Below are 21,828 nucleotides of genomic sequence, written 5' to 3'. Positions count from 1 at the left end.
ACCCCCGGTGTTCTAGTTAATCCCTGTGACCCCAATACCCCCGGTTCTCTCGTTAATCCCTGTGACCCCGATATCCCCGGTGTTCTAGTTAATCCCTGTGACCCCAATATCCTCAGTGTTCGAGTTGATCTCTGTGACCCCGATATCCTCAGTGTTCTAGTTAATCCCTGTGACCCCGATACCCCCGGTGTTCTGGTTAATCCCTGTGACCCCGATACCCCCGGTGTTCTGGTTAATCCCTGTGACCCCGATACCCCCGGTGTTCTAGTTAATCCCTGTGACCCCGATACCCCCGGTGTTCTGGTTAATCCCTGTGACCCCGATACCCCCGGTGTTCTGGTTCTGGTTAATCCCTGTGACCCCGATACCCCCGGTGTTCTAGTTAATCCCTGTGACCCCGATACCCCCCGGTGTTCTGGTTAATCCCTGTGACCCCGATACCCCCGGTGTTCTAGTTAATCCCTGTGACCCCGATACCCCCGGTGTTCTGGTTAATCCCTGTGACCCCGATACCCCCGGTGTTCTAGTTAATCCCTGTGACCCCGATACCCCCGGTGTTCTGGTTAATCCCTGTGACCCCGATACCCCCGGTGTTCTGGTTAATCCCTGTGACCCCGATACCCCCGGTGTTCTGGTTAATCCCTGTGACCCCGATACCCCCGGTGTTCTTGTTAATCCCTGTGACCCCGATACCCCCGGTGTTCTGGTTAATCCCTGTGACCCCGATTCCCCCGGTGTTGTGGTTAATCCCTGTGACCCCGATACCCCCGGTGTTGTGGTTAATCCCTGTGACCCCGATACCCCCGGTGTTCTAGTTAGTCTCTGTGAATCCGATACCCCCGGTGTTCCAGTTAGTCCCTGTGACCCCGATACCTCCGGTGTTGTGGTTAATCCCTGTGACCCCGATACCCCCGGTGTTCTAGTTAATCCCTGTGACCCCGATACCCCCGGTGTTCTAGTTAATCCCTGTGACCCCGATACCCCCGGTGTTCTAGTTAATTCCTGTGACCCCGATACCCCAGTGTTCTGGTTAATCCCTGTGACCCCGATACCCCCGGTTCTGGTTAATCCCTGTGATCCCGATACCCCTGGTGTTCTAGTTAATCCCTGTGACCCCGATACCCCCGGTTCTGGTTAATCCCTGTGACCCCGATACCCCCCGGTTCTGGTTAATCCCTGTGACCCCGATACCCCCCGGTGTTCTGGTTAATCCCTGTGACCCCGATACCCCCGGTGTTCTAGTTAATCCCTGTGACCCCGATACCCCAGTGTTCTGGTTAATCCCTGTGACCCCGATACCCCAGTGTTCTGGTTAATCCCTGTGATCCCGATACCCCCGGTTCTGGTTAATCCCTGTGATCCCGATACCCCTGGTGTTCTAGTTAATCCCTGTGACCCCGATACCCCCGGTTCTGGTTAATCCCTGTGACCACGATACCCCCCGGTTCTGGTTAATCCCTGTGACCCCGATACCCCTGGTGTTCTAGTTAATCCCTGTGACCCCGATACCCCTGGTCTTCTAGTTAATCCCTGTGACCCCGATACCCCCGGTTCTGGTTAATCCCTGTGACCCTGATACCCCCAGTTAGCGAGCTGCTGCTGCTGACCCGGGTAGAATGTTGGATGATGGGATACCCTGGGGGTCAGCTGTGTTTGGGCCTGGGGTGTGGAGGAATTAGTTATGAGTGGCCACAGGATGAGGAGTGTGTGGTGGGTACGGAGCGGGAAGCGTGTGCAGCCCGTCACTGGGCCCGGCGCAGGCCGCGTGTGGGGAGCCGTTGCAGAGTGGACAGTGAGTGGTCCATTGATCAGGTGGTCTCTTTGTGTCCCCAGCTCTGGAAGGGCCGCTGGCAGGGTAACGACATTGTGGTCAAGGTGTTGAAGGTGCGAGACTGGACCACACGCAAGAGCAGGGACTTCAACGAGGAAAACCCCAAACTCAGGTGGCGGCATGGGGGGTTTTGTGTGGGGGTGGAGGCACTGCCAGGGTGGTTGTGAGAGGGGGAATGTGGCTGTTGGGAGAGTGATGGAGTCGGGCAATTGTGGGTGTGTAGTGTTCGGGTGGGGCTGTTGAGAATAGGGCAGGGACCGTGGGGCAGGAGCAGAGGGAGGGAGATGGAGGTGTGGGATGGGGGGTGTGGTGTTTGGGCAGGGGACTGTTGAACATTGGGCAGGACCATAGGGGGAGGAGCAGAGGGAGGGTGAGATGAGGGTGTGGTGGGGAAGGGGTGGGATGGTGTGAGGTGTTCGTGTTCAGGCGGGTGGGGCTGTTGAGAATAGGGCAGGGACTGTGGGGGAAGGAGGGTGGATGGGGGTGTGCTGTGTGGTGCTGGGAGGTTTTAGTGTTCGGGTGGGGCTGTTGAGAATCGGACACGGACTCTGGGGCAGGAGTGGAGGAAGGGTGGATGGGGGTGTGGGCTGGGATGGTGGGAGGTGTTAGTGTTTGGGAGGGGCTGTTGAGAATCGGACAAGGACTGGGGGAGGAGTGGAGGGAGGGTGGATGAGGGTGTGGTGTGGGATGGTGGGAGGTGTTAGTGTTTAGGGGGGGCTGATGAGAATCGGACAGGGACTCTGGGGGAGGAGTGGAGGGAGGGTGGATGAGGGTGTGGTGTGGGATGGTGGGAGGTGTTAGTGTTTGGGTTGGGCTGTTGAGAATCGGACAGGGACTGGGAGAGGGTGGATGGGGGTGTGGTGTGGGATGGTGGGAGGTGTTAGTGTTTGGGTGGGGCTGTTGAGAATAGGACAGGGACTCTGGGGGAGGAGTGGAGGGAGGGTGGATGGGGGTGTGGGCTGGGATGGTGGGAGGTGTTAGTGTTTGGGTGGGGCTGTTGAGAATTGGACAGGGACTCTGGGGAGGAGTGGAGGGAGGGTGGATGGGGGTGTGGTGTGGGATGGTGGGAGGTGTTAGTGTTCGGGTGGGGCTGTTGAGAATAGGACAGGGTCTCTGGGGGAGGAGTGGAGGGAGGGTGGATGGGGGTGTGGTGTGGGATGGTGGGAGGTGTTAGTGTTTGGCTGGGGCTGTTGGGAATCGGACAGGGACTCTGGGGGAGGAGTGGAGGGAGGGTGGATGAGGGTGTGGTGTGGGATGGTGGGAGGTGTTTGTTTGGGTGGGGCTGTTGAAAATCGGACAGGGACTCTGGGGGAGGAGTGGAGGGAGGGTGGATGAGGGTGTGGTGTGGGATGGTGGGAGGTGTTAGTGTTTGGGTGGGGCTGTTGAGAATCGGACAGGGACTCTGGGGGAGGAGTGGAGGGAGGGTGGATGGGGGTGTCAGGGCGGGTGAATACTGGACAGAGGGTGAAGCAAGTGTGTGACAGCATTCAGCCCTGTTCGGGTCACACTCTCCACATGTGGAATCATTTGCTAACTATCTCTGATTTGACCCACAGAATATTCTCACATCCTAACGTGTTGCCGGTGCTGGGCGCCTGTCAGTCTCCTCCTGCTCCCCACCCCATCATTATCACACACTGGATGCCTTACGGATCTCTCTACAACGTTCTGCACGAGGGAACAAGTGAGTGCAGGTGTGGGCATGGGGATGCTGATCCTCTTTAACCTCTGAGGGTCTGTTCACACACAGCTGACTCTGTATGTTGCCCTTGCCGAGGGAGAAGTGCGTGTCATCGTCTGGGCCTCACTGAGGGAGGAGTGTGTCCTTGTCTGGCTCTCACCGAGGGAGGAGTGTGTGTTTACTGGACACTAGACACTAGAATACTGCAGCACAGTACAGGCCCTTCGGCCCTCGATGTTGTGCCGACCCATATAATCCTTAAAAAACACGTACTAAACCCACACTACCCCGTAACCCTCTATTTTTCTTTCATCCATGTGCTTGTCCAAGAGGCTCTTAAATACCCCTAATGTTTTAGCCTCCACCACCATCCCTGGCAAGTCATTCCATGCACTCACAACCCTCTGTGTAAAAAAAAAATTACCCCTGATGTCTCCCCTAAACTTTGCACATATGCCCTCTGGTGTTTGCTGTTTATGCCCTGGGAAACAGGTACTGGCTATCCACCCTATCTATGCCTCTCATAATCTTGTAGACCTCTATCAAGTCCCCTCTCATCCTTCTACGTTCCAAAGAGAAAAGTCCCAGCTCTGCTAACCTTGCCTCATAAGACTTGTTTTCCAATCCAGGCAACGTCCTGGTAAATCTCCTCTGCACCCTCTCCATAGCTTCCACATCCTTCCTCTAATGAGGTGACCAGAGCTGAACAATACTTTAAGTGTGGTCTCACCAGCGATTAGTAAAGTTGCAAGATGACCTCTCTACTCTTGAACTCAATCCCCCTATTAATGAAGCCTAGCATCCCATAGGCCTTCTTAACTATCCTATCAACCTGTGCAGCGACCTGAGGGATGTGTGGATTTGAACCCCAAGGTCCCTCTGTTCATCCACACTCTTAAGTAACCGACCATTAACCCTGTGCTCAGCCTTCTGGTTTGTCCTTCCAAAATGCATCAGCTCACACTTATCCGGATTGAACTCCATCTGTCACTTTTCTGCCCAATTCTGCATCCTGTCTATATCCTCTTGTAACCTTTGACAACCTACAGCTCCATCCACAACTCCTCTAATCTTCATGTCATAAGACCATAAGACAAAGGAGCAGAAGTACGCCATTCGGCCCATCGAGTCTGCTCCACCATTTTATCATGAGCTGATCCATTTTATCCTATTTAGTCCCACTGCCCCGCCTTCTCACCATAACCTTTGATGCCCTGGCTACTCAGATACCTATCAATCCCTGCCTTAAAGACACCCAATGACTTGGCCTCCACTGCTGCCCGTGGCAACAAATTCCATAGATTCACCACCCTCTGACTAAAAAAATTTTTTCGCATTTCTGTTCTGAAAGGGCGCCCTTCAATCCTGAAGTCATGCCCTCTCGTACTAGACTCCCCCATCATGGGAAACAACTTTGCCACATCCACTCTGTCCATGCCTTTTAACATTCGAAATGTTTCTATGAGGTCTCCCCTCATTCTTCTAAACTTCAAGGAATACAGTCCAAGAGCGGACAAACGTTCCTCATATGTTAACCCTCTCATTCCTGGAATCATTCTAGTGAATCTCCTCTGTACCCTCTCCAACGTCAGCACATCCTTTCTTAAATAAGGAGACCAAAACTGCCCACAGTACTCCAAGTGAGGTCTCACCAGCGCCTTATAGAGCCTCAACATCACATCCCTGCTCCTATACTCTATTCCTCTAGAAATGAATGCCAACATTGCATTCGCCTTCTTCACTACCGACTCAACCTGGAGGTTAACTTTAAGGGAATCCTGTACGAGGACTCCCAAGTCCCGTTGCATCTCAGAACTTTGAATTCTTTCCCCATTTAAATAATAGTCTGCCCGTTTATTTTTTCTGCCGAAGTGCATAACCATACACTTTCCAACATTGTACTTCATTTGCCACTTCTCTGCCCATTCTTCCAATCTATCCAAGTCTCTCTGCAGACTCTCCGTTTCCTCAGCACTACCGGCCCCTTCACCTATCTTCGTATCGTCAGCAAACTTAGCCACAAAGCCCTCTATTCCATAATCCAAATCGTTGATGTACAATGTAAAAAGAAGCGGCCCCAACACTGATCCCTGTGGAACACCACTGGTAGCCAGCAGCCAACCAGAATAGGATCCCTTTATTCCCACTCTCTGTTTCCTGCCAATCAGCCAATGCTCTATCCACGTATGTAACTTTCCTGTAATTCCATGGGCTCTTATCTTGTTAAGCAGCCTCATGTGTGGCACCTTGTCAAAGGCCTTCTGAAAATCCAAATATACAACATCCACTGCATCTCCCCTGTCTAGCCTACTGGTAATTTCCTCAAAAAATTGTAATAGGTTTGTCAGGCAGGATTTTCCTTTAAGGAATCCATGCTGAGTTCTGCCCATCTTGTCATATGCCTCCAGGTACTCTGTAACCTCATCCTTGACAATCGACTCCAACAACTTCCCAACCACCGACGTCAAGCTAACAGGTCTATAATTTCCTTTTTGCTTCCTTGCCCCCTCCTTAGATAGCGGAGTGACATTTGCAATCTTCCAGTCCTCTGGACCATGCCAGAATCTATCGACTTTTGAAAGATCATTGCTAATGCCTCCGCAATCTCCACAGCTACTTCCTTCAGAACACGAGGGTGCATTCCATCTGGTCCAGGAGATTTATCGACCTTTAGCCTATTCAGCTTCCTGAGTACTTTCTCTGTCATAACTGTGACTGCGCACACTTCTCTTCCCTGCCACCCTTGAGTGTCCGGTGTACTGCTCATGTCTTCCTCAGTGAAGACTGATGCAAAATACTTGTTCAGTTCCTCTGCCATCTCCTTATCTCCCATTACAATTTCTCCAGTATCATTTTCTATCGGTCCTATATCTACTCTCACCTGTCTTTTACTCTTTATATACTTGAAAAAGCTTTTAGTATCCTCTTCGATATTATTTGCTAGTTTCCTTTCATAGTTAATCTTTTCTCTCTTAATGACCTTCTTGGTTTCCTTTTGTAAGGTTTTAAAGACTTCCCAATCCTCTGTCTTCCCACTAATTTTTGCTTCCTTGTATGCCCTCTCCTTAGCTTTAAATTCGGCTTTGACTTCTCTTGTCAACCACGGTTGCATCCTTTTTCCACTCGAAAATTTCTTCTTTTTTGTGATATACCTGTCTTGCACATTCCTCATTTCTCACATAAACTCCAGCCACTGCTGCTCTGCCGTCTTTCCCGCCAGTGTCTCTTTCCAGTCATCTTTGGCCAGTTCCTCTCTCGTGCCACTGTAGTTTCCTTTACTCCACTGAAACACCGACACATCAGATTTCGGCTTCTGTTTTTCTAATTTCACAGTGAATTCAATCATGTTATGATCACTGTCTCCTAAGGGTTCCTTCACCTCAATCTCTCCAATCACCTCCGGTTCATTACACAATACCCAATCCAGTACAGCCGATCCCCCAGTGGGCTCAACAACAAGCTGTTCTAAAAAGCCATCTCGCAGACATTCTACAAATTCTCTCTCTTGAGATCCAGTGCCAACCTGATTTTTCCAATCTACTGGCATGTTAAAATCCCCCACAATTATCATAACACTGCCCTTCTGACAAGCCTTTTCTATTTCCTGTTGTAATTTGTAGTCCACATCCCTGCAGCTGTTTGGAGGCCTATAAATAACTGCCATCAGGGTCCTTTTACCCCTGCTATTCCTTAGCTCAACCCATAAAGATTCTGCACCTTGCGATCCTATATCACCTCTTTCTAATGATTTAATATCATTTCTTACCAATAAAGCCATGCCTCCCCCTCTGCCTACCTTCCTATCCTTCCGATACACCGTGTATCCTTGGACGTTCAGCTCCCAGAGACATGCATCCTTTAGCCAGGTCTCAGTGATGGCCACAATATCATACCTGTCAATCTGTAGCTGTACAACAAGATCATCCACCTTATTTCTTATGCTGCATGCATTTAAGTACAACACCTTAAGACCAGTATTTGATACTTTTTGCTTTGATTTCACTGCAACTTTATTGCACTGCAACTCATCCCAATGGCTACACATTTGCCCCATCACCTGCCTGTCTTTCCTGACATCTTTACTGCTCACTATCTTAGATTTATTTCTGTTTTCCCCTTCCTCCGCTCTATCATTCCGGTTCCCATCCCCCTGCCAAATTAGTTTAAACCCTCCCTAACAGCTCTATTAAACTTTCCCGCCAGGATATTGGTCCCCTTCGGGTTCAGGTGTAACCTGTCCTTTTTGAACAGGTCATACTTCCCCCAGAAGAGATCCCAATTATCCAAGAATCTGAAGCCCTGCCCCCTACACCAGTCTCTTAGCCACGCATTCACCTGCCTGATCCTACTATTCTTGCCCTCGCTAGCACGTGGCACAGGTAGCAATCCTGAGATTACTACCCTGGAGGTCCTGCTTCTCAGCTTCCTTCCTAACTCCTGGAAATCTCTCTTCAGGACCTCCTCCTTTGCCCTATCTATGTCATTGGTACCAACATATACCAAGACAACTGGCTGCTCACCCTCCCCCTTTAGAATATTCAGGACCCGATCCGAGACATCCCGTACCCTGGCACCTGGGAGGCAACACACCATGCGGGTATCTCTGTCAGGCTCACAGGATCTCCTGTCTGTTCCTCTGACTATGGAATCCCCCACGACTACCGCATTTCTCTTCACCCTCCTTCTCTCCGCACAACAGTGCCAGAGACCCGGTCACCGTGGGCGTCCCCCGTCAGGTCATCCCCCTCAACAGCATCCAGAACAAGATATTTGTTGCTGAGGGAGACAGCCACAGGTGTGCTCTCAACTATCCGGGCATTTCCCTTCCCTCTCTTGACAGTGACCCAGTGTCCTGACTCCTGTAGCCTAGGGATGATTACCTCCCTGTAGCTCCTGTCTATCACCTCTTCACTTTCCCTATTAAGCAGTAGGTCATCAAGCTGCAGCTGCAGATCCCTAACACGGTCTCTGAGGAGCTGCATCTCAGTGTACCTGAGCAGATGTGGCCATCAGGGAGGCTGGAGGTCTCCCAGGATTCCCACATCTGACACTCTGAACAAAGCACTAACCCTGCAGGCATGCTATCTAATTCTACACGAATGAAACAGGAAAAATGTGTCTACTCACCCACTTACCTCGCCAAAGAGACAAACTTTTTAAACCGTTAGCTGTGAGAGCCCTGCTGTTTCTGTCTGTCCGGGCCAATTCGCGAAAGGGGTGGGGGGGGGAGAGAAAAAAGAGTTGGCGCTTCGCTCTAGCCTCTTCCCATTTACCGCCTAAGCCCATTGAAGCCAAAGCCCTACACTCTGCTACCGCTCACTCCGCTGCCCGCTCCAACAGCTGCTCGCTGTATAGGGTGGTCGCCTTTTTAAACTCTCCATGCGGTCCTGCCGACGTCACGCGCCTGTGCAGTCTCGCCCTTCTTGCACTCGAAGAAGTTTTTAAAAAAAAGCAACTGCCTTCCTTCACAATTCAGCTCCCACGACGCTCTGTAGTCCCGTTCCAAAGGAGAGCCATTGGTAGCAACCTGCCTTTTTAAACTCTCCGCGCGGTCCTGCCGACGTCACGCGCCTGCGCAGTCTCGCCCTTCTTGCACTCGAAGAAGTGCATCCGCAAACTTACTCACCCATCCTTCCACCTCTTCATCCAGGTCATTTATAAAAATCACAAAGAGCAGGGGTCCCAGGACAGATCCTTGCAGCACTCCACTAGTCACCGATCTCCAGGCAGAATACTTTCCTTCCACTACTACCCTCTGCTTTCTCCCTGTAAGCCAATTTTTATCCAAACAGCCAAGGTTCCACTGATTCCATGCCTCATGACTTTCTGGATGAGTCTCTCGTGGGGGACCTTGTCAAATGCCTTGCTAAAATCCACGTAGGCCACATCTACCGCCCTAGCCTCATCAATTTCTTTTGTTACCTCTTCAAAAAACTCAATTAGGCTCGTGAGGCACGACCTTCCCTTCACAAAGCCATATTGACTATCTTTGAGTAGACTGTACTTCTCCAAGTGGTCGTAGATCCTATCCTTAAGAATCCTTTCCAATAGTTTGCAGACCACTGACGTAAGACTCACCGGTCTATAATTCCCAGGATTCTCCCTATTACCTTTTTTAAACAAGGGAACTACATTTGCCATTCTCCAATCCTTTTCACTTGTGAATACTGAAGCAAAGTATTCATTTAGGACCTCCCCAACCTCCTCCGCCTCCAGGCACATGTTGCCTTCTTTATCCTTTAGCAGCCCCACCTTCATTCTCGTCATCCTTCTGTTCTTCACATACGCAGAGAACGCCGTGGGGTTCTCCTTAATCCTACATGCCAAGGCCCTCTCATGCCCCCTTCAAGCTCTCCTAAGTTCTTTCTTAAGCTCCTTCCTGGCTACCCTATATTTCTCATGACCCCCCCCCCCCGCTTCCTGCTCCTTATATCTAACATATGCTTCCTTCTTTCTCTTGACGAGTTGCCTCACATGTTTCGTCAGCTACGGTTCCCTTTTCCTACCATTTTTCCTTGTCTCAGTGGGACAAACCTATCCTGAACCCACCACAAGTGGTCCCTGAACTTCCTCCACATTACTTCTGTGCTTTCACCCTTGGACATCTGTTTCCAATTTACTCTCGCTAGTTTCTGCCTCATCCCTTCATAGTTAGCCCTTCCCCAGTTAAGCACTTTCCCATTTTGTCTGTTTTTATCCTTTTCCATAATTATGCTGAAGCTAAGGGAGTTGTGGTCACTCTCCAGGTTCATTACCCAGAACTAGATCCAGTATGGCCTCTCCTCTCATCGGCTGGTCCACACACTGTGTCAGGAATCTTTCTTGAACACACCTGACAAATTCAGCCCCATCTATCCCCCTTGCAGTCAGGAGGTGCCAGTCAATATGAGGGAAGTTGAAATCACCCATAACCACAATCCTGTATTTCCTGAACCATTCTAAAATTTGCCTGCTTATCTGCTCCTCGGTATCCCGAGAGCTATTTGGGGGCCTATAGACTACTCCCAGCACAGTGATTGATCCCTTCCTATTTCTGACTTCCACCCACACCGACTCAGTGGACACTCCCTCTGCAGCATCCTCCCTTTCTGTCGCCATGATACTATCCCTGACAAGTAATGCTACTCCCCACCCCTTTTCTACTTCTCATCCTATTGCTTTTAAGACACCTAAACCCCGGTACCTGCATCAGCCAATCTTGCCTTTCCTCCAGCCAAGTTTCAGTAATGGCCACAACATCGTAATTCCACGTACTGATCCATGCTCTAAGTTCATCGCCTTTATTCCTAATACTCCTAGCGTTGAAATAGACACATTTCAACCCCTCTAACTGGCTACATTTATGTTTTGTCCCTGCCTGTCCTTCCTCACCAACTCAGAACACATAGCATCATGCCCTTGTCCTTCTACCCGAATCTCTGCACTCAAATTCTGATTCCCACACCCCCGCCAAACTAGTTTAAACCCTCTCCAACAGCTCTAGTAAACGGGAGCACGGATGTGGCCTTTTATATATTGGCGAGACCCGACGCAGACTGGGAAACCGCTTTGCTGAACACCTACGCTCTGTCCGCCAGAGAAAGCAGGATCTCCCAGTGGCCACACATTTTAATTCCACATCCCATTCCCATTCTGACATGTCTATCCACGGCCTCCTCTACTGTAAAGATGAAGCCACACTCAAGTTGGAGGAATAACACCTTATATTCCGTCTGGGTAGCCTCCAACCTGATGGCATGAACATCGACTTCTCTAACTTCCGCTAATGCCCCACCTCCCCCTCGTACCCCATCTGTTATTTATTTTTATATACACATTCTTTCTCTCTCCTTTTTCTCCCTCTGTCCCTCTGAATATACCCCTTGCCCATCCTCTGGGTCCCCCCCTGCCCCTTGTCTTTCTTCCCAGACCTCCTGTCCCATGATCCTCTCGTATCCCTTTTGCCTATCACCTGTCCAGCTCTCGGCTCCATCCCTCCCCCTCCTGTCTTCTCCTATCATTTTGGATCTCCCCCTCCCCCTCTCCCTCCCACTTTCAAATCCCTTACTCACTCTTCCTTCAGTTAGTCCTGACGAAGGGTCTTGGCCTGAAACGTCGACTGCACCTCAATCATGTTATGATCACTGCCTCCTAAGGGTTCCCTCACCTCAATCTCTTTAATTACCTCTGGTTCATTACACAATACCCAGTCCAGTACAGCCGATCCCCTAGTTGGCTCAACAACAAGCTGTTCTAAAAAGCCATCTTGCAGACATTCTACAAATTCTCTCTCGAGATCCAGTGCCGACCTGATTTTCCCAATCCACTCGCATGTTAAAATCCCCCACAATTATCATAACACTGCCCTTCTGACAAGCCTTTTCTATTTCCTGTTGTAATTTGTAGTCCACACCACTGCAGCTGTTTGGAGGCCTGTATATAACTGCCATCAGGGTCCTTTTACCCCTGCGATTTCTTAGCTTAACACATAAAGATTCCACACCTTCCGATCCTATGTCACCTTTTTCTAATGATTTGATATCATTTCTTACCAATAAAGCCACGCCTCCCCCTCTGCCTACCTGCCTATCCTTCCGATACACCGTGTATCCTTGGACGTTCAGCTTCCAGAGACATGCATCCTTTAGCCACGTCTCAGTGATGGCCACAATATCATACCTGCCAATCTGTAGCTGTACAACAAGATCATCCACCTTATTCCTTATGCTGCGTGCATTTAAGTATAACACCTTAAGTCCAGTATTTGGTTACTTTTTGCTTTGATTGCAAATTTGGTTGCAAATTTGCCCCATCACCTGCCTGTCTTTCCTGACATCTTTTCTGCTCACTATCTTAGATCTATTTCTGTTATCCCCTTCCTCCGCTCTATCATTCCAGTTCCCATCCCCCTGCCAAATTAGTTTAAGCCCTCCCTAACAGCGCTATTAAACTTTCCCGCCAGGATATTGGTCCCCTTCGGGTTCAGGTGTAACCTGTCCATTTTGAACAGGTCATACTTCCCCCAGAAGAGATCCCAATGATCCAAGAATCTGAAGCCCTGCCCCCTGCACCAGTCTCTCAGCCACGCATTTATCTGCCTGATCCTACTATCCTTGCCCTCTCTAGCACGTGGCACAGGTAGCAATCCTGAGATTACTACCCTGGAAGTCCTGCTTCTCAGCTTCCTTCCTAACTCCCGGTTAACTGCATCTCGGTGCACCTGGCGCAGATGTGGCCATCAGGGAGGCTGGAGGTCTCCCAGGATTCCCATGTCTGACACCCTGAACAAAGCATTAACCCTGCAGGCATGCTACCTAATTCTACAGGAATGAAACAAGGAAAAATAAGTCTACTCACCCACTTACCTCGCCAAACAGACGAACTTTTTAAACCATTAGCTGTGTGAACCCTGCTGTTCCTCTGTCTGTTGGTCTCTGACTCTAACCTGGATCAGACTTGAATTTATGGTGAAGTACGGTGTGTTTTATCAGTTTGTATTTTTAAGCAAGTTTTTGGTGAATGATGTTTGGCATTTGATTGTGCTTGTTTAAGTAATCAGATTGAGTTATGTTAGCGTAATTTTTAGGCTTAGTACATTTACATTTAGCAAATGACTTTGGCCTCCAGCCTTCGGCTCTGAGTATAGATTGTGGATTTAATTTGGAGTGCAGTCCTGAGCAATGGCTCCCTAAAAGCCGTGAACCCCAGACTAGACAATGCTGATTAAAATTCATCTGAATGGCTGTGGTGTGCTTGCAAATCGGGAGGTGTGAAGTGTAGTTTCAAAGAAAGCATTGTCGATACATTGTAAATATGGAATTGTCCTTTGATGTTTAGCACGTAAAATATCAAGCCCCACGTTGGGCCAGCCAGATTTTTTGACTGAAGGTATCTCCATATAATGCCTGATGTACCTTGTTTTGTTGAATAATGAAGCTGCTTTTGTACCTATCAGTTCTTTTCTCCGCTAGCTTCATTCACACAAGTTAAACTGCTGCAGGATCCTGTAATGTGTTGGATTGTTTCTTGTTTCTCTTGGCATTTTCTGCATGTGTCTTCTTGAATTTGTAGGTATTTTATGTATTTTTGATAATTTTTTTTTGTGTTAACCATCTGGTCCTGTGTTGCCATAAGAAACCCCTCTGTTTCTGAGAAGATGTCTCCTACTCTGAGTCAGGTGCTTGGCGCTTCTTTGTCGATATCTGGTCTGCTCAAATCGTGGGGATGTTTTCCACGGGGGGTCATGCTCTTCTATTGGTTGACTTTTTGTCCTGCAGTGATAATTTCTTTGTTTTTCTGGCTTGTGCTCTCATTTAGGTTTAGAGATGTGCACTTCTTATCAGAATTGAAATACTCTCATGGAGTGATGAATCCTTTTTTCATTGATGAAGATTTATCTGACTGTTGTAAATTTTTATGTCTGTTATTCCTTCTGTCCCAGGTAGTGTTACTCCAAGTGTGTTTGAGTGTACATTGTGTTTTCTAATAAAATTTCTCATTTCAGTTCTTATTTTTGTTTGTAAGTTTTCCAGAGTTGTTGTGGACTAAGCTATTCAGCCAAAAGAATACATTAATATGGGTATAACAAAAGAGTTTATTGCCTTTGTTATTTTTTTACTTTGAGCTCTGTTTGCAGGAGTTTTGGAAGTCTTGAAGTGAATTCTGTTCAAAGTTTTCCCTTTATCACACTATGATCTGTTTTCTTTGCTTGTTGATATCGCTGATGCTCCCATGTTTGCTATTCATCCATCAGTTGTATCCTGCTGCTTGGTTTTATATTCTACTCGCTCTATTGCACCTTTCTTTAAGTTCAATGTTCTGCACTTATCCAGTCCAAAGCTCTTGTTTATATTTTTAGAAAATAGTTCTATTTGAATTGTGTGATCTTTATTGATGAAGGAGCTTGTCATTTCAAATCTGCCACGTGAAGGTGTGTCAAAGTATAATTTGGTTGTCTCTGTTCTCATCAGTAAATTAGATTATTATTATTACTATTATTATTATTTTTGTCTTTGTGACTGTTCTTCTGAAATTGTGACAATATTTGCTGTTTGTGCTATGTGCTGTGTGTTGTTGGTAATGTGTTTTGCTCCTTGGCCCTGGAAGAACACTGCTATATTCATGTGTGGTTGAATGATAATGAAACTTAAACTTGAAATTTGAGACCCCTGACTCTTCTGCACTCTCACTCTCCCCGTCACAGACTTCGTGGTGGACCAGAGCCAGGCGGTGAAGTTTGCCCTGGACATTGCCCGCGGCCTGGCCTTCCTGCACACCCTCGAGCCCCTTATCCCCCGGCAGTATGTCAATAGCAAGAGCATCATGGTGAGACCCCCACCCCTCTGTCAATGAATGGGCCCCTGGGTGGGGCTGGAGTGTATGGTTATTGCAGGTGCAGCCATGGGCAGTTTTGGGTCCCTTATCTAAGAAAAGACGTGCTGGCGTTGGAGAGGGGTCCAAAGGAAGTTCAGGAGAATTATTTCAGGAATGAAAGGGATAATCTATGAGGAGTCTTTGATGGCTTTGGGCCTGTACCTGCTGGAGTTTAGAAGAAAGAGGATGGATCGCATTGAAACCTATCGAATATTGAAAGGCCTAGATAGTGTGGATGTGGAGAAGATGTTTCCTGTAGTGGGGGAGTCTAGGACCAGGGGACTGGGATGGTGGGGAACAGGGATTGGGAGTGGTTTGTATCAGTTCTCTGGGGACTGGGATGGTGAGGAACGGGGATTGGGGGTGATTTGTATCAGCTCTCTAGGGATTGGGAGTGGTTTTTGTCAATTCCCTGGGGACTGGGATGGTGGGGAACAGGGATTGGGGATTTTTTGTATCAGCTCTCTGGGGACTGGGATGGTGGGGGTAAAGGATTGGGAGTAGTTTTTGTCAATTCCCTGGGGACTGGGAGGGTGGGGGAGATGAGGTTAAAAGGGCAGACTCCACACCATGGTTTACCTGGGCTCTTTCTTGGCCAGGTGAGAAGGTATTAGTGGGTGGGGATGATGTCACCCAGCCCTCCCCACAGCACAGTTGCCTCTTTGGGGGGGAGGGGTGGGACCAGAGAGAGTACAGGGTAGGGGAGGCGAGCGAACAGGGGGAGTGTGAGGGAATGGGGGTGAAAGGGGGACTGGAGGAAGGGGCAGGTGGGGCATGTCCACAGCTCGGACGTAAGGTTGACCCAGGGGTGCGAGCCATGACTGCTGGTAGATTCGAGAGAATGCTCAGGTGTTTGAAGAACTCACTGTGTGCCTCAGCTAAAGAGGAATGGGATCACAGCTGGACATGACTGGGGGCTGCCTTCCCCCCTTAGCCCCACTCCTGGCTGCTTTCTCTGAGAGAGGGCATCCTGGAATGTGGGACGGGCTCCCTCCCCCACTCTGCCCTGTGTCACAGGAATGACTCTTTGTTCCCCACTCACAGATAGATGAGGATATGACTGCCCGGATCAGCATGGCTGACGTCAAGTTCTCCTTCCAGTGTCCTGGCCGGATGTATGCTCCTGCGTGGGTCGCTCCAGAAGGTGAGAATCAGCCACAGTGTTTGGTGCTGTGTCCAGCTGGGGACCGGGTGGAAACATTTCATGGGAACATGACAGAGAGTGGGGAACAGCCACACCTCAAGTGAGGAACAGTGATCAAGGTAACAGCTGGAGATACGGAAGCGATTGAACGTGAGGCCTTTGAATGCAACAGGACTTTTAGCCCAGTTAGTCCATGCCGAACTGTTATTTTGCTGAGTCTCATTGACCTGCACATGGACAATAGGCCTCCATTCCTTTCCCATCTATGTCCCTGTCCAAATATCTCTTAAATATTGAAACTGAACCCATATTCACCACTTCCACTGGCAGCTCGTTCCACACTTTTGTCACTCTCATGTTCCCCTTAAACATTTCACCTTTCACCTTTAACCCATGCCCTCTGGTTCTAGTTTCACCCAACCTCAGTGGAAAAAGCCTGTTTGCATTTACCCTATCACAAGGGTATCGATTCCTCAGAGATTCGGCTGGCACCCCCGAGTGCTGCAACTGAGGAGTTCAGGTTCAAGTTTAATTCTCATTCAACCATAGATGAATACCCATGAATTCAGCCAAATAAAACAGGGCCAAGGTGCAAAACACAGTACCAACGGTCATACACAACTCAAGGCATAAATGGCACATGTAAGATACAGTAAACAGTCACATTACAAAAAAATAAAGTGATGGGATTTATACTCCTGTCAGTCCATGAAATGTGTGCAAGGTTGAGCAGTGCCTGAGGAGAGTGAGGCACAGTTAACGTCCCAGGTTGAGGCCCTGTTGTCAGACTGGGAATTGTGGGGAAGACATTGAGGGTGGGGCAGGGAGGTGTGGGGTGGACAGGATGGGGTTGAGGGGGTAGTGTCTGACAGGGTTAGTGTGAGGGACTGTGGCATCGCTCTTTTGTGGATCTGGTTAAGGAAAAAGTGAGGAGGCAGGGTCAGGGAGATGGAGGGACTGTGGGGGGCGTCAGATCTGTTATGGAAACAGTCTTCAGAAGTGAATGTTGAAACAGGCCCTTTGGCCATTCGAGTCTATGCTGACCCTCAACACTTCCTTCTCCCCACAACTGGCCCCAGATTGCACCTCTCACCCACACACTGGGGATAACATACAGCGGCCACTTAGCCCACTGAGCTGCGTGTTGTTGGGATCTGGGAGGGAACTGTAGCCCCTGGGGGAAGCCCACATGTTCACAGGGAGAGCGTGCAAGCTCCACACAGACGGTGCCCGAGCTGGGGATTGAATCCGGATGGCGCTGCCAGCTGCACCACTGTGCTGCCCAGAGGGGAAACGGTGGGAAGATGCCAGCGTTGCTGCTGAGGTGGTCATTCCCACCTTTCGATGTTCCAGGCCTTTTCGGCTCAGAGAGCTCACGCTGCCCAACTACCCCAATGACCCATCAGCCTTCTAACTCGTACATCTTTTGAATGTGGGAGGAAACCGAAGCACCCAGAGGAACCCCACACAGTCACAGAGAACGTGCAAACTCCTTACAAACAGCGGTGGGATTCGTGCCCGGATTGCTGGCAATGTAGAGCGATGTGCTAACCACTACGCTATTGTGCCACCCAACATCAGAGTAGCCTACAATGAGCATGTTGTGAGCCTTGGGAGATGAGACATCCCTGTCCCTCTATCCCATTGTTAGTGTGCTTGTCACTCTTGAGAGGGCTGGCTGGCTGGCTGGAACTCTGTTCCTGCCCCATTCCTGACTGCGGCCTTTTCCATCGTGTCTAGCCCTGCTTTCCTGTACACAGAATTGTTTCTGTCCTGTCTAACACTGTCTTCCTGCACACAGACCCATTCCTGTCCTGTCTAACCCTGTCTTCCTGCACACAGACCCATTCCTGTCCTGTCTAACCCTGTCTTCCTGCTCACAGACCCATTCCTGTTCTGTCTAACACTGTCTTCCTGCACACAGACCCATTCCTGTCCTGTCTAACACTGTCTTCCTGCACACAGACCCATTCCTGTCCTGTCTAACCCTGTCTTCCTGCTCACAGACCCATTCCTGTTCTGTCTAACACTGTCTTCCTGCACACAGACCCATTCCTGTTCTGTCTAACCCTGTCTTCCTGCACACAGACCCATTCCTGTCCTGTCTAACACTGTCTTCCTGCACACAGACCCATTCCTGTCCTGTCTAACACTGTCTTCCTGCACACAGACCCATTCCTGTCCTGTCTAACCCTGTCTTCCTGCTCACAGACCCATTCCTGTTCTGTCTAACACTGTCTTCCTGCACACAGACCCATTCCTGTTCTGTCTAACCCTGTCTTCCTGCACACAGACCCATTCCTGTCCTGTCTAACCCTGTCTTCCTGCACAGAGAGCTGTTCCCGTGCTGCCTAACCCTATTTTCTCCACACATAGCCCTTCAGAAGAAGCCAGAGGAGATAAACCGGAGGTCGGCAGACATGTGGAGCTTCGCGATTCTCTTGTGGGAGCTGGTCACCCGTGAAGTGCCCTTCGCTGATCTCTCCAACATGGAGATTGGGATGAAGGTGAAGTGGGCAGCAGTGGTGTGGGAGATGAGTCCACCTCATAGGCAGACTCAGACACATCGATTTGGACACAAGTACACACGCACACACACAAACACGTGCACCATGCAGTGTGATATCTGGTTAATAGATGATGGGGAAGGTCACACTGTTATAGGGACGGTACTGAGGGAGGGTCACACTGTGGGAAGGGTGGTACTGCGGGAGTGTCACACTGTGGGAGGGGTGGAACTGAGGGAGTGTCACACTGTGGGAGGAGTGGTACTGAGGGAGGGTTACACTGTGGGAGGAGTGGTACTGAGGGAGGGTCACTCTGTGGGGGGGGTGTTACTGAGGGAGGGTCACACTGTGGGAGGGGTGGTCTCACTGTGGGATGGGGTGGGACCGAGGAAGGGTCACACTGTGGGAGGGGTGGTTCTGAGGGAGGGTCACACTGTGGGAGGGGTGGTACCAAGGGAGGGTCACACAGTGGGAGGGGTGGTACCGAGAGAGGGTCACACTGTGGGAGAGGTGGTCCTGAGGGAGGGTCACACTGGGAGGAGTGGTACCAAGGGAGGGTCACACAGTGGGAGGGGTGGTACCGAGGGAGGGTCACACTGTGGGAGGGGCGGTACCGAGGGAGGGTCACACTGGGAGGGTCGGTACCGAGGGAGGGTCACACTGTGGGAGGGGCGGTACCGAGGGAGGATCACACTGGGTGGGGCGGTACTGAGGGAGGGTCACACTGTGGGAGGGGTGATACTGAGGGAGGGTCACTGTGGGAGGGATGGTACTGAGGGAGGATCACACTGGGAGGCGCGGTACTGAGTGAGGGTCACACTGTGGGGGGTGGTACTGAGGGAGGGTCACACTGTGGGGGGGGTACAGAGGGAGGGTCACACTGTGGGGGGGTGGAACTGAGGGAGGGTCACACTGTGGGGGGGTGGTACTGAGGGAGGGTCACACAATGGGAGGGGTGGTACTGAGGGAGGGTCACACTGTGGGAGGGGTGATACTGAGGGAGGGTCACACTGTGGGAGGGGTGATACTGAGGGAGGGTCACACTGGGAGGGGTGGTACTGAGGGAGGGTCACACTGGGAGGGGTGGTACTGAGGGAGGGTCACACTGTGGGAGGGGTGATACTGAGGGAGGGTCACACTGTGGGAGGGGTGATACTGAGGGAGGGTCACACTGGGAGGGGTGGTACTGAGGGAGGGTCACACTGGGAGGGGTGGTACTGAGGGAGGGTCACACTGGGAGGGGTGATACTGAGGGAGGGGGTTACTAGTCAGAGCTGCCCCTGCTGGTGGGGTGGATCCACTGTGACTGTGTTGCCATCAACAGGTGGCACTGGAAGGGCTGCGGCCCACCATCCCGCCAGGGATCTCCCCCCACGTCTGCAAGCTGATGAAGATCTGTATGAACGAGGACCCGGCCAAGAGACCCAAGTTTGACATGATTGTGCCCATCATGGAGAAGATGCAGGAGAAGTAATGAGGGGATGCCATCAGGGAAGCCGCCCCCACTCCGTTCCCCTCCACCTTACAGCCCCAGAACCCTTACGCTGCCCCATCGTCAGGCTCTGTCTTTATCAAGGGGGTGTTGCCCGCTTGCCATCACTGCAGCTCACTTCCCCCCACCCTAGGGCTGTCACATCACCTCCCACGGAGAGCTGTCCACTCTGAACGTTAGCAGCCCGGCCACCAGACTCCACCCCAATTGTCTAAATCATCGGCCTGGTCACTGTCAGTCTCACTGACCCCTGGGGGGGGGGGGGCGTTCACCCAAGGTTCCTGCTCCACTGGCCCAGTAGACCAGAGCATGGTTGCATTACTCCATGGCCTCACTGCTATGCCATCGGTGCCCCTCCTTGCAATGATCAGCCCCCTTCAGCAGGAGTCAGAGGGGCAGCTCCTTGCCATCAGGGGCTTGTGTCACTGGCAGTGTACCCTGATCCTTCCCTACATCTGATGCCATTCTTTGGCAATATATCCAGTGCCTCCCCAAACCCACACCTAGTACCATTTACCTGCAGTGTATTTAGTGCCTCCCTAACCTCACAGCCAGTGCTATTCACTGTAGTGTTTCCACTATCTCTGGAACTCACATTCAGTGTTAATCACTGGCAAAGTATCCAGTGCCTACCTCTGCCCCTTCATCCAGTGCTATTCACGGGCAGTGTAATTCAGTGCCTACCATTGTCTCCGTATTGGTGCTATTCACTGGCAGTGTTTCCAGTGCCTCCCCAGACCCAGTGCTATTCACTGGCAGTGTTTTCCAGTGCCTCCCCAGACCCACACCCAATGCTATTCACTGGCAGTGTTTTCCAGTGCCCCCCCACCCACATCCAGTGCTGTTCAGTGGCAGCTTGTCCAGTGCCTCATGAAGCTACACCTAATGCTATTCACTGGCAGTGTAATCCAGTGCCTACTGCTGGCCCCACATCCGGCTGGTGCCCATTACCACTGGGTGCCTGTCAGTGTTGGGGAGGGGGTGTTACACTGGCATTTGGCTTCTTTACCCCCTCCGAGTGCCCAGCATTCTCCTGACCTGAGCCCAGAGTTCCAGGAGCGAAGGTCGCTCTCCCGATCCGGCCCTAACCCCAAAGTTCCAGGGGAGAAGTTTGGTGTCCCAGGTGGAGGGCCTACTCTCTCGGACACTCTCCATTGGATGGGGCCAGACTGCTTCCCCTCCCACTGATGATCACTGTGGTGTTTGTCCCCACAGCCCCTGTGCCTTGAGCGGGATCTGGAGACCTCATGCTGATATCCCTGTCCCTTGCTCTGTCTTCTCTAATCCATTGTTCTGAACTCACCGCTGTCCTCAAACAGAGCTTGCTGTCATTTATCTAATTTATAAACCACTTTTATTTCCAATTTCTTATTGTATCACTGCTGTTTTATCGAAAATATAACGCGATTTTGCATTAAAGAGGATAGATTTCCAGATTGTATTGTGCGTTTGTGTATTACAACATTGTCAATAAGGGCAAGACCCTTAACAGAGTTGATGGGGTCCCTGAGAGTGGCTACACACCTAACAGAGTCATTAAGAAATCATCTGGCATGCTTGCCCTTTATTAATTGAAGAATTAAGTTCAAAGTTAGGAAGTTACGTTGCAGCTTGATAAAACTCTTGTGAGGCCACATCTGCAGTATTGCATGCAGTTTTGGCCGCCCCGTTATAGGAAGGATGTCAAGGCTTTGGAGAGGCTGCAGAAGAGGTTTACCAGGATGTCACCTGGATTAGGGGGCAGGTGCTGTACAGAAGGGTTAGACAAAGTTCAAATGTTTTATCTGGAGCAGCGGAGGCTGAGGGGAGATCTGATAGAGT

At 50.5% G+C, this 21,828-nt stretch overlaps 1 protein-coding gene across 3 annotated transcripts in view; it reads left to right on the top strand.

Annotated features, from left to right (window-relative positions):
• Window positions 1-21,437, top strand: part of ilk (integrin-linked kinase) — a 118,108-nt gene extending 96,671 nt beyond the window's left edge. For all 3 annotated transcript variants that reach the window (XM_063054801.1, XM_063054802.1, XM_063054803.1), the window contains exons 8-13: window positions 1,834-1,943; window positions 3,388-3,515; window positions 14,695-14,816; window positions 15,909-16,008; window positions 18,385-18,515; window positions 19,840-21,437. In XM_063054801.1, coding sequence (XP_062910871.1) covers window positions 1,834-1,943; window positions 3,388-3,515; window positions 14,695-14,816; window positions 15,909-16,008; window positions 18,385-18,515; window positions 19,840-19,989 — 741 coding nt within the window. In that variant the 3' untranslated portion in view covers window positions 19,990-21,437. The remainder of the gene's footprint in view (window positions 1-1,833; window positions 1,944-3,387; window positions 3,516-14,694; window positions 14,817-15,908; window positions 16,009-18,384; window positions 18,516-19,839) is intronic.
• The last annotated feature ends 391 nt before the right edge of the window (window positions 21,438-21,828 follow it).

Source organism: Mobula hypostoma, chromosome 7 (genome assembly GCF_963921235.1).
Source record: "Mobula hypostoma chromosome 7, sMobHyp1.1, whole genome shotgun sequence".
Classification (NCBI taxonomy): Eukaryota; Metazoa; Chordata; class Chondrichthyes; order Myliobatiformes; family Myliobatidae; genus Mobula; species Mobula hypostoma.
The sequence above is the reverse complement of the archived record's forward strand: the minus strand, read 5'-3'. Positions and strand labels throughout refer to the sequence as shown.